Source organism: Helobdella robusta (assembly GCF_000326865.2).
Source record: "Helobdella robusta unplaced genomic scaffold HELROscaffold_52, whole genome shotgun sequence".
NCBI lineage: Eukaryota > Metazoa > Annelida > Clitellata > Rhynchobdellida > Glossiphoniidae > Helobdella > Helobdella robusta.
Genome location: NW_008705269.1, coordinates 63,435 through 76,398, shown reverse-complemented (window position 1 = coordinate 76,398; position 12,964 = coordinate 63,435). Strand labels below are relative to the sequence as shown.

The 12,964-nt window shown below is 33.4% G+C and overlaps 1 protein-coding gene across 1 annotated transcript; it reads right to left on the bottom strand.

The window, feature by feature from the left end:
• Positions 1-298: 298 nt before the first annotated feature.
• HELRODRAFT_86506 (hypothetical protein) lies at positions 299-5,698 on the bottom strand (the record flags this gene model as incomplete). Its single annotated transcript, XM_009027929.1, has 7 exons — positions 299-469; positions 1,103-1,168; positions 1,742-1,858; positions 2,776-2,917; positions 4,092-4,205; positions 5,090-5,211; positions 5,600-5,698. 7 exons carry the CDS (start codon positions 5,696-5,698, stop codon positions 299-301), a joined length of 831 nt encoding a protein of 276 aa, XP_009026177.1.
• Between the last annotated feature and the right edge of the window lie 7,266 nt (positions 5,699-12,964).

Below are 12,964 nucleotides of genomic sequence, written 5' to 3'. Positions count from 1 at the left end.
TAATAAACAGAATGTGGAATAAATTACAATTTTGTACTCTTCAACACGCCATCAAATAAATCTTTCAGGCAGAACAATTTACAATTCTGGTAAGTATAGAGCAAAAAATATTTTTGAAAATTCCCAAACTTAGAAAAGAGGGAATTATTTTAAACGAAACCATTTAACATAACCACACTTAAAATTAAAAATGGGAACTTTAAATAAATTTTCGGAAATGTGTCATCATAAAATATGTTTCATAAATCGTAACTATAATAAAAAATATATTAAGTTGTGTAGAATGAGAAAGAATGTATCAGTTGGAAGTTTGTGCTCTCTTGTTTAAAGCACCAGCCAATTCGGACTGCAACATCTTTTTTTTGCTCTGTTCCTCAGCTGACTGAGTAGACCTCAATCCATTTACTATATCTTTAGTTTTTCCAAAATATATATCGTTCAACGTGTTTCGGATTTTATTCTCCATTTCCTGTTGGTGTGGGAAGAAATTACGTTAAATTTTGTAAAAATGTTGCAGAAAATTAACTACTTCCTCTAAAATCTACGAAACAAGCAGCAGCGAATCTAGGTTGGGGGGCACTGACCCTCCCCCGTTATAAGCGTTGTTTGTGTGGTGAAAGATGGTAAAAGTCGTTGTTTTAAGGTGAAAAGTAGTGTTTTTGAAGGGAAAATTGACATTATAAGCCCATCAGCCGAAAAGATGGGCAAAAACAAAAATTTGCGAAAATCGTCGATTTTTTGAAAATCTCCCGGTCATCAAATTTCTGTTGAAAATTCTTCGGTTTTTTTGGAAAATTTCCCCCTTCCGGTCATCAAATATTTTTCAGAATCTGGACCCCCGTCAAATTTGTCTAGACCCGTCATTGGAAACATGTACGTGCAGTAGGAGCCCACCACAAAAGAACTTGTGCTAATTGATTTTGACTGACGTAATTGATTAATTTTCTGCCTAATAAATGTCGCACGTTTAAATATTTTTCAGAAAATATTCTTCATAAATTAGTTCATAAAGGTCTAAAAGGTCTGAATGGAGTTAATACTCAGGTTATATATTTAAGAATATTGTAACGTCATAAACAGGTTATCTTAAACGTAAACAAACCTCAACCATCCTGCCTATGTTGGCTATGTGAGGACTCGCTTCACCAACGTTGAAATCACTTTCTGCCTATGAATATTTTTCAAATTCAAGCAATAGGTTAATCACTCTATCGAACAATTAAACAGATTAACACAGAACATTTTCCAAAATAAAATGATAATCTATGTAAATGTGCTTTGGATGAATTGAATCAAAAGTTAGTTTGAAGGTGCCAACACAAAAAACAGCAAATAAAAACTAGGCTTTTAAACTAAATCTTGAGGTATTGTATTCGCTTGTATATGAAGTTTATTTATGAATCATTATAATCAGTCGCCAGTGTCCACCCAAAAACAGAATGCGAGAATTTTCAAAGCTAAATTTCCATTTCAAGTTCGCTTGTAGAGTAGATAACCCATGTTTTGTGCAGTTATCTCTGGTGATTATTTAGAAAGTTGTTGAAGAAAAGAAAGTGCAAGGTTGAAAGTATGGACATGTATGTCAGCATTTTCATATCGGAGTTAATATGGGAAAAAAAATTACAAATGAATTAAAAAATTTTTGCAATGAGAGGCTGTGAGATGAAAGTTTATATGGCTTCATAACAACGGCAGATCAACGAGCAGAATTTTTCCATCAAACAATAAAAATAAAACTAACTTGTCTAGTGAGAGATCCTCCTAGATTCATTGTGCCAGATCCAGACTTACTTGTCTGTAGCCACAACATTGCTGTAGACGTCAACTTATAATGAGCAGCCCTTCCACTAGATTTCTCCTGGCGATTGTTTTAAGTTCAAGAATTATCTAAAAGTGCAGATAGAAAATAATTATGATACTAAAAACTAAAATTAAAAAAGGCAAACTACTACAGAGTTAGGACAAGAAAATTTATATAACTTGAGAACTACCATACTTCAAATGGCAGATTTTTCAGATGCATTTGACAACGAATTTGAAATTGTTTTTTTGCATACCCTAATATATTTTCACAAAACATGAAAAACAAATCTCAATGATATTCTATCAAACGTCGACGTTATAAATATTCGAATTCAAGCCAGGGTAAGAAAAGTTGAAATGATGACACTTTAGATCATAAAACAAATTTTTCTGTCATTAATATAAGCAACTAAATGCAACTAAGCAACTACGCAACACATACAACCGCTTACAAATGTGTTTTACCTGCTTAGTTACATATAAATTGTCAGGCCACTGGCCACATCATGTACGAACTACAAGCCCCTTTTCATACAAACAAATGCAATATGCGCATGATTGCACTTTTGTAATAGTTAATGTTTTCAAAAGCTGTGAACCGTCATAGATTTTTGATGATATAAATGAATGAATCTCTCATTGGAAAGAATCTACATCAACATATTTTAACGGATAAAGCTAAATATACACTCTGCAAAGAGTTATTAAAATATATTCTACTTAATCTATCTTTCAATAGTTAACAAAATTTACGGAACATTTATATACAATGGCAGTAAATGTTTAATTATTAATATCAATGATTAAATTAATATAAATGATTAACATGCACCTATGTATGAACTTGTAACTATAATAGAAAAAAACGGATTTCACCATTGAATTTAGCCTCTCAAAATCAAATCTTACAACCAGACAAAGAAAAATTTCAAAATTAGTTGGCTAGTGATTATTATATAATAACCGACAAACCTGCACTTCAACAACATGAATGGAATCCCAGCATCCCTTAATCTTGTTAGATCCATCTCCAGCTTTCTTTATCAGGATTACTCCAGCAAATCCATGATCTAGATCCCACAAGTACACAGACGACACACCACCTTCATAGTACCTGCGTTCAAAATATCACCAGAATTAAGAAAAATAAAACAACACATTAATTTTCTTAAAATTGTCCACGTCTCATTAATTCCAAAAAAATATATATAGATATATAAAAGACTGCAAAACCTCTCATCCCATCTTCACATGAACCAGTTTTTGGGTATTACCCTTTATAAAAAAATACAATTATTTGAAAAAATTTGCCCTTATAACCAATGAAATTAATAACCTCTGAAAAGTATCTAAGAAAGAATAATAATAATTCAAACGGTTTTGCAATGACCAAGTTTCAAGTTAAAAGTAAGCAAATAAGTTTTTTAGGCCAGCTTTGGGACAAACTGATGAACAACACTACAGTAGTGATGCACATGTCACTTCATTTTGTTTTTGAAGAAATCTCAAAGACACACAGAAAATAAAAACATACCCAATAACGATCAAGTGCCGGACTTTTCAGTTACACTATAAGTCAATTCATGTGAGATAGGCATTTTAAAATTAATTTGCTGAGTTTGACAATACAAACGAAGCCCGAACTTGGTTAAACGTGAATTAAACTTCATCAGTAAGTAATCAAGACTGACCGTCAAATGCTGCATTGAAACCAATGAAGAAATATATTGAGCTTTTAGATTGTCTGTGGAAGAAAATATGTAGTAGGAGTCATTAAAGTGTGCAGTTTTTACAGAAAAAAGAGCGACGTTCATGACTGGCCATAAGGAAAAAAATAATCATTAACTTAATGGTAGTATATTTTTAGGTAACAAAATTTCAACAGAAAAAAAGAAGGGTTTGACTTAGTTTTAAATAACCAGAAAAATTGCCTTTACCATCAAAAAACAATGGACTTAATCATATTTAATAAGTGGTAAAAAGTTGGTTATTAACTGTTATTGGCTGCATTTTTAGAATACCTTGTTCTATTTTGAAATACATTCAATTATTCAAATTTTAAATACTTTTCTCATTTTTAATAGGTTAACCCAAGAAATCTATTGGAAACAAAAATTTTAAATCATTTATTATCAAATAAATCAAAATTTAGTTCAAGAAAAACTTTCATAAAAGGCTTAAAACACCAACCAGACAACGAGAACTATAAAAATGGTAGACATGAATATATTTTTACAGAGAATTTAAAGAAAAATGAAAGTTGCACTATGACAAATTGTTCAACCAACATGTCTCTGTACTGATCAAAAGCAGAATTGGCTTCAATCTCCAACTTTCTGAGTCTCTCAGATGGGACGGCCCCGTCATCAATAGGTGGCTGATACTGGTTGGTCCATGGAGATCTGTCAAAATATTTGCTGAAGAATAAACAATGGCACACTGCATTTAGTTTACACAAATTTCAACATTAATAATATTTTATAAGGTAACAAAACAGTGCGGTGTGCTTCACAATAATAATTTATAATTAATATTCTCTTAGGAGAATTTTATTGGTGAAAAAATTAATGAAAACACCAGTTCAGACTGAAAAATTGAGCCAACTACAAAGCAAAAAGAACTGCAGCTAATGTGTGCAGAAGCACAAGTATTAGTTGCCAAACTGACTTCAATGTAACTATTTTACTGATTGTTAAACTAAAGACATATTTGATGCTCTCCGTAGCACCAACTTATCCTCAAAATTAATTATCTTGTTGAACAACTTTCTTTGAATCATTACTAAAACATATCTTAATATTGTTGTTACCACAAATCCCAAATTAATGATCTACAAAAATTACTAATTAGATTGTCCAATTTTGAAATCTATTTATAAACAGAAAGTCTCATCGACACAGAGCGATTTATCGTAAAAATAATTGATAATTCTGAAAACGTCATTTCTAACTAATTTATTTAATGAAATATCTACTAGTAGCAAATTGTCAGCAGTTTCACAAAAAACTTTTTGAATGCAGCAAATATTTGCTGGAACCCCGTGAATTAAATTTTATGAAGTAGGACTAAGAGAAGCATAGCGATGAAAAAGTTTGACAAGAAATTTAATGTTATTGTTATTGGTAATTCATGTGGAGAACTGAAAAAGAATGATGAAAGATCTAAAAGCAGAATAGAAAATAAAGTGAAATCGGATCTGAGCTAAGTTTAATAAATTTAAGATTAATAGCTCTAAAACTGGATGTGCTATTAAAAAAACAACGATTTATTAAATATAAAAACTTACCGATATGAATCACCATCTCTGTTGTAGTCACACAGTAAAAAATCTTTGCCCACTTCTTTGTCTCTCATAATTTGCAGAGGTTGATCAACTGCTGACAATAAATCCTCACAAAGATTGGGCACCTTCATATTAAAATTGATGATTAAAATCAAATAAGTCAAATATCCTTTATTAACATCAGGCTGGTAAAGGAAAGATTGGCAAGTCGGCTCAGTCGGTTGAGAAGAAATGCTATGTTTTGTCCTGTTCTTACGTGATGATTTGGTTCGAATACTGTCTGCCTAAAACTCAAAGACATGCCATACTCACATATATAATGCAATTTATTCAGATATAATGTTGCTTGTATAAAACGCAAAGATGATTCTGATTGGAATTTTCTGCTGCTATCTGACCATACTAATGAAACAATCCTTACTGCAACTATTGCAATAATTTAAAAGAAATATATGTGGTGACAAAAAATAAGATTCTATTGCCATTGGAAAATTATTTTGTAATGAAACATACCAAATCAATCAGATCAGATAAATTTTTATCTATTTTTTGAGGAGGTAGTCTGCGCATCAGGTCGAGAGCCGAATCTAAAAGCTGGTCAACTTGAGACATTCTGAAAATGTTTAATAACAAATCATTTTGAATTACAAACTTGTCACTGGAATCTATTGAAACTTTATAAAAACAGTGTATCAAGAAAATTGTATTTTAAGAAAGCAAGCAGCTATGCCAAATTAAGATTTCCACTTTTAATAGTACAAAATATTTTTTTGAATGAGAGCACTTTGAAAATCAGGTCATAGACTTATAACTTGGAAAAATTAAAAAAAAATATTTGATTTTTTAATGCATACTATTGTCTGTATCAAGTCAGTAAAATCAAATGGTTCTAATGAGCACTGTCCCTTATTAATGTTCAAGTGTGACTATCCACTTACATTTACCTTCAAAACTAATTTTTGAAACTCGTTTTGAAAAAATGGGTGACATATTCCTATTTGACCCAAAATTGCCACATTTTACTGAAAAATTATTAGACTTTATTCAAAACACAAATCAGTTAGTAAAATAAGCATATTATGTCTAATCAGTACAAAAATGCATTGTCCTTAACTGGGCTGATTTGGTTCTAATATCAATGCAGAATGTAGACAAAAAGAGGTTTTTCAGTAATACCTTGAAGCACATATATTATATATTTTTACATCAAAGGTGGCCACTTATCTTGGAAGACCTGTAAGTCTCATGAAATAACATCAAAATTTTCTAATAAAATTTTCAAATTACATGAATTTCCTAAAAAATAAATTACAAATTTTGTTAAACTTACTATCAGATGAAATTTATTACATGAATATCATAGCAATCTAGTTTAAACTGAACATGAAATTAGGATGAGATAGTTTTTTATACCATATATATATATATGTATATGTGTATATATATATGTATATATATATATATATATATATAACATGTTCGTTATCCTGTAACTCATGGATGTCATCATGCCAAAATTAAACTTTAAACGTCCAATTTAAAAACTCAAGTTAAGCTTAACTAGGTTAGTTGTTAGTATGATGAACCAAAATACAGAATAGATAAAGAAAGAGTTATTTAGCATTTTAATTTTTGATTCACTTCCTAAATTAAAATATTCTTTAATTACATTGATTACATTACAATGACACAAAATACAGATTACATTGAATACAAGAAATAAAATGATGATGGATGAGATGAGGATGACTGAGCTTCAATGCCATCATACTCATCCCTCACTCTATCCGATCTTTTCTGCATCTTACCTATTTTTTTATTATTACCTATTTTATATTTTATTTATAAAAGTCAGTGTAAGAAACTCAGGTATGATTTTATTCAACTCTTTGTTTTGCTTACCTTTTTTTAACTTAGTTAGCGCACATATTGATTTATACATGGAATAGACATACATATAACATATTTAACAATTAACATATAAATTAAAATTTAAAACAGTTCCCAAGTTCCGCATTCATTCCCATATTGATATTCCTATTCGCTGTGGTGTGTATTTGTTAACAATGAAGTTAATTGGGCACAACATATCCGATGCAATAAATAAAATTAAAAATCACAACATTTGTAATTCCACATAAAAAATTTTATTGAAAAAACCATCCACCTAAAGCCGTGAAAAATCTTTCGCCCAAAACAAGTAAATAAACAAATATGGTTTGATCTAACTTCCCAAAAATGTCAGCTCTATCAGGGATGTCAGCTAACGGTGCCGGCTGAAATTTTAGGCAAATAAAGAAATGACATACGGCACATATTTGTTGCATACAATATATAAAAAATAAATATATGCTGTATATATCAATTTATCAATTTTTTAAACTTCAAATAGAAAATATATATATATTTATGTATAATTATATATTTGTAAGGGGCTGTCCATTAATTCATTCATTTCAATGCTCCCGAAATCATTATCTTTGTCTTACTGCTGTTGATGTGTAGTCCATGGTTTCTTCCACCATCGTACGTCAACTCGATTAGCCAGTTTCTGTAGACCCTCTGCACTAGGTGCTAGCAGATCTATATCATCTGCAAACCTGAGGTCCCTTATCACTCTGCCTCCAATGTCGATTTCCTCAATATCTGCATTTTCCATTTTTTCCAAGGCTCTTTCCAACAGTGCTAAGAACAATAATGGTGATATTGGATCTTCTTGTCTACTTCCTATGTTTGCTTTGATCCAGTCTCCCAGTTCTGTACTTACCTTTACCGCCATTGTTGACTCCTCATAAAGCCCTTTCAGCACCCTTACCATTTTTATTGACACTCCCATACTTTCCAAAGTTGCCCACAAACCTTCGTGCCAGACTGAATCAAACGCCTTCTTAAAATCCACAAAACAATGAAAAGTTGTTTGACCTCTGCTTCCTGCATCTTCCTACAATAGTCTCAACATCAGGATTTGCTGGACTGTACTTCTGTCCTTTCTGAAACCTGCCTGCTTCTCTCCTAAATGCTGCTCTATGTCTTTCTCCAATCGTTCTTTCAAGATCGTCAGCATGATCTTGCACATGTGAGGGATCAGTGCTATTGATCTGTAGTTGTTGCAGTCTTTCAGGTCTTCTTTTTTTGGCAACATGATCAAGATTGATTTACACCAATCTTCTGGCCATTTTCCACTGTCCCAGATTTCTTGGCAGATTTTGTGAATCTCATTACATACAATTGGTCCTCCCGCTTTGATCAGCTCTATGGGAATTCCGTCTCTCCCTGTGCTCTTGTTGTTCCTCATTTTCTTCATTGCTTTCATTACTTCCTCCAATGTTATTTCCGTTTCTTCCTCATTGACTACTTTTCTTTTTTTTAAAACCTGTAACACCTCCTTTGTATACGTGTTTTTATCTGTGAACAGGTCTTTGATATATTCCGACCATCTATCTTTGATTTGTTGGCCTTCAGTTAGAACATTTCCATCCTTGTCTTTAATAATCCTTGACGTATTCTTCAGTTTTCCTTTTAACTGTCTGGCTAGCTGATACGCCTCTTGTTTTGTCCAACTAGTGCTTCTACCTTTTCGCATCTATCGTTTATCCATCTTCTTTTATCTGCTCTGGCACTTTTCTTTATTTTGCAACACAGTTGTTTATATTTCATCTCATTTTCGTTGTTTTGTTTTTTTGTTGCTTTCAACTGTCTTCTTTCCTCTACGAGTTTCCAAGTTTCATCACTTATCCAGGGTTTTATTATGTTTTTCCCTACTTCGCATTTTTCGGCTGCAGTCTTAAGCACTTTCTCCAAGTTACTGACTCTTGTTTTCATATCGTACTTTGTTTTTGTATCCAATTTGTTTTCTATTACATTTCTGATGTCTTTCAACTTCTCTTTTATCATTTCTGTGCTATATTACACTCTTTTGATATTTTCGCCTGACTTTGGTCTTTGCGTTATTTTCATCTTGACGTTGCATAACACTAGACGATGATCTGATCCAATCTCTGCACTTGGAAAAGCACGGCACTGAGTAACAAATTTCATCCATTTCTGTTCTATCAAAATCAAAATCTATCATGTTCGTTGTTTTTCCATCTGGTGATTCCCATGTCCATTTTTTTCTATTTTGTGTTTTTGTATTTGTTATATACATTTTTTGGTCCTTTGCAAATTCCAGCAGTCTTTCTCCTCTATTATTTCTGTTTCCCATACCGTATTTTCCCATGACTTCTTCAAAACCAATATTGTCTCTTCCGATCTTTGCGTTCCAATCTCCGGTGATTATCTTAACATCTTTCTTTGGCAGTACATTCAATGTTTGCTCCAGTTGATCGTAGAATGCCTCGATTTCTGCATCCGAGTGATCCATTGTTGGAGCATATGACACTACCACATCAATGTCTCTCGGGTATCCCTTAAACACCTCGCATACATCATTCTTTCATTCACTGGATTGTACTCCAACAGTGCTTTTCTTGCTTTTTCGCCAATAACCATTCCAACTCCATAGACGTGCTCCCTCTGTTCCAGACCATAATATCTTCCATCGGACCTCGCACAGACCAACCACATCATATCTGAATCGTTCAAGTTCTTTCTTCATCAACGCGTAAGCCCCTGTCTGCCACAATGACCTGACATTCCAAACTCCAACTGTCAACCCCATCTTCAGTCTATCTTTCTGGGACTCAGTAGCATACTTTACACTGCAGCCTCTAGTCTCCAAAGCTGCAGCGCGGACCTTGTTCACCCGGGCGACGTCCGAGCCGGTATGTGCATACTTTTTTGGACTACCATCGTGTTATTAGCGTTTTTACGACAGTGTAGCAAGCTCCTGTCAACCATTCCTTTCTATCCGGACTTTGGACCGGCACCTGATATTACTGGACCGCAACTCAGGTGGTGGAGTGTGGTTTTCTGTCTGGATTTGCTCCCATAGCCTTTCCCATGAACAGGTATGCCGCAAGGCAGCGGAGGTTTGAAGTCAGAGTTTTCCTTCTCCTAGGTAAATAGCCGACCAAGGCTAACGAGCTTCACCTGCCCGAAGCAACTGGTTATGGCGCCAGTTATTCGCCTTCGCCCCTTCTCCTGTTAGTTTAAACAGTTCTGCCGCGTGAAGGCCAGGAGTTGGGCTTGGTTGTCAGAGGCTCTTTGAGACGCTTGCCATATGGGAGCATTTTATAGATGATGGGAGCTTATCCCCATCACCACCCCCGACATTAACAACCATTCAGAACCATTAAGCATGTCACAAAATTTTACCCCCCGACCCCCCTGTTTACAAAGTTCGTCAAGTCTTGCTTTTTGATTACCGCGACTTTTTCGTTTGCGGGTCTGTTCTTGAACTTTCACATGTAACGACTTTCCAGATTTTTCTTCTTATTTTCGAATTCCTTTAACTGTTCAGGCCGCTCATGCCAGCGAATTTTCGTTTGTTAAGACCATCTTAATCGTTATTTATGATGTCAATACGCTGAGTATATGATAGCCATTGAGAGATTTGACTCAGCGAGCATTTGAACCACTAAACCATCTCGCTTACGTAGAAACTGCAGGATTCGAACCCGGGTTGTGAGAGTAATTGACGGACACGCTAACCACTCGGCCACGAGACCCTCAGTATTCTATATCAGTATTGACGCACATGGCTGACAAAATTTTGTTTTGCCACGATGCAAATCAAATTCTCTCAAAGAAATAAATTTGGAGTCATTTTAATTATGGACCATTTATTTCATTATGTTCAAGTTTTTGTGAAAAGAATGGTTTGATCAAAACAGTCAAACGCTCTCAGTGGCGGATTTAGGGAAGCCGGAGGGATGACTCCTCATTATCACCAGTCAACAACCGTTTTATTTTAATTTTTCAAATTTAGCAAACAAATATTGTTATATTGTTTAAAACTTGCAACAAATCATCAACGACGTAAATATTTTTGTACTGAGTAAGTTATGTATATCTTTATCAGTAGTTTGACGATACGAATAGCCAATTATTTTGGATATTTATTTTGAAAAGCAAACTAGCAACTGACACTTTGAACATAACGTTATTTTTATTGCAGAATATTTGTTGATCAATGTGCCTTATTTTGTGATATTTTGGTTTGATCAATCGGTTGAAAATGTAAAAACGTATCTGAATATATGAGCTGTCGAACGAACCTACAGACATTTTTTGGCCCTACATATATATGTATAAGTATCGAGTAGTAGCACAGAATTGTTGAAACAAGAATGCAAGTCACATCCGAAGCAATCAAACATATTGGCGGTCAGTCGATTTACTACACGTTATAATCAGACGCTTCTATATAAAATTTCTTACATGTAATGCAGAAATATATACAATTATACAGAAATAGAGATATTTGCAAAAACAAAACAAACTTAGTTTAAAGTTTGTGGTTTTGAAAATTTGTCTTTTAATTTTGTTTGTTTTAACTACTATTTCTATTGTAATCATAGCATTTCAAGCAGTATATTGCAATAGCATGCAGCAAAGAAATTATCTGACGACCATAGATTCGTTTCGATTTTGATTTTTAATGACGTTAGGCTCAAATAATAATGGTGAAATTTGAATTTTTCTGTTTATTACTTTCTTTCATTCTCTCTCTCTCCCTCTCTCTCTCTCTCTCTCTATATATATATATATATCTGAATTGTTTGCTGCGCCTGACAAACAACATGTGGCCTTAATAACATTTTTAGATTTGAGTGCAGATTTCGATTGTGTCTATCATCAAATACTTTTGGAAAAATTGGCTTATGAATATGGCATATCTGGTGCAGTTATTGAATGGTTCAGATTAGCAGGTAGGTAGGAAGGTAGGAAGCAGCAGGTGGTTTTCAGAAATGTATTATCTGAAGAAATGGTTTTGACATCAGGAGTACCACAAGGTTCTGTGCTAGGACCTATTCTTTTTGTTATGTATACTCTCGGGGTTTTGAAGGGAATCGAAAAGTTCGGCTTCAGGTATCATGCTTATGCTGATGATATCCAGATAATAGTTAGTAATAAGCCAGAATTACTACAATGTAAAATAAATGGACTTGTCAAGTGTCTAAAAAATATTGAATCGTGGATGTCTAACAATGGTCTTAAATTAAACCAACAAAAGTCAAAATTTCTTCCCATCGGGACACGGCAGCCAGTAACAAAACTTAATATTGATTCAGTAGAAATTGATGATGTCAAAATTAGTTTTTGCGATAAAGCAACTGACTTGGGTTGTTCACTGGATTCCAGATTATCAATGCATGATCATATAAAAACGATAACAAAAGCATGTTCCTTTCAGATCAAAGAGTTATATAAGGTTCGTAATTCTTTGAATAAGTCTGCCATTCAGACGTTGGTACATTCACTAGTTCTTTCGAGATTAGATTATTGCACTGGCCTCTTTTATGGGTTGCTTGATAAACATATTTCTACTCTTCAGTCCATTCAGGATAGAGCGGCCAAGTTGATTGTAGGTGGTCTCAGATATAATCATGTAACTCCAATTTTGGAAAGTCTTCATTGGCTTACTATAAAAAAGAATTATTATTATTATGAAAAAAACATGGGCGAAGACAAAATGTCCCTATGCCCGCGACACAAAATTATCTATAAAATTTCAGCAAACTATATCCACCACTACCGAGCACACCAATTTATTTTTTATCTTGCGACATAAGCGTTATAATATTTTTCAAAATGAGATTTTGATCGTCTCGTTTTTTGAATTTTCCAAAATCTTTCTGTAGTAGTTTCCATTTCTCACCTTATCTAACAAATTTGTTGTCCGTCAAATGTTCGAGTGTCTTACATATGCTATAATTGTTGTTATCTTCACCAGATGAACGAAATATAAGCTATAAATTATACATCATGGCAGAA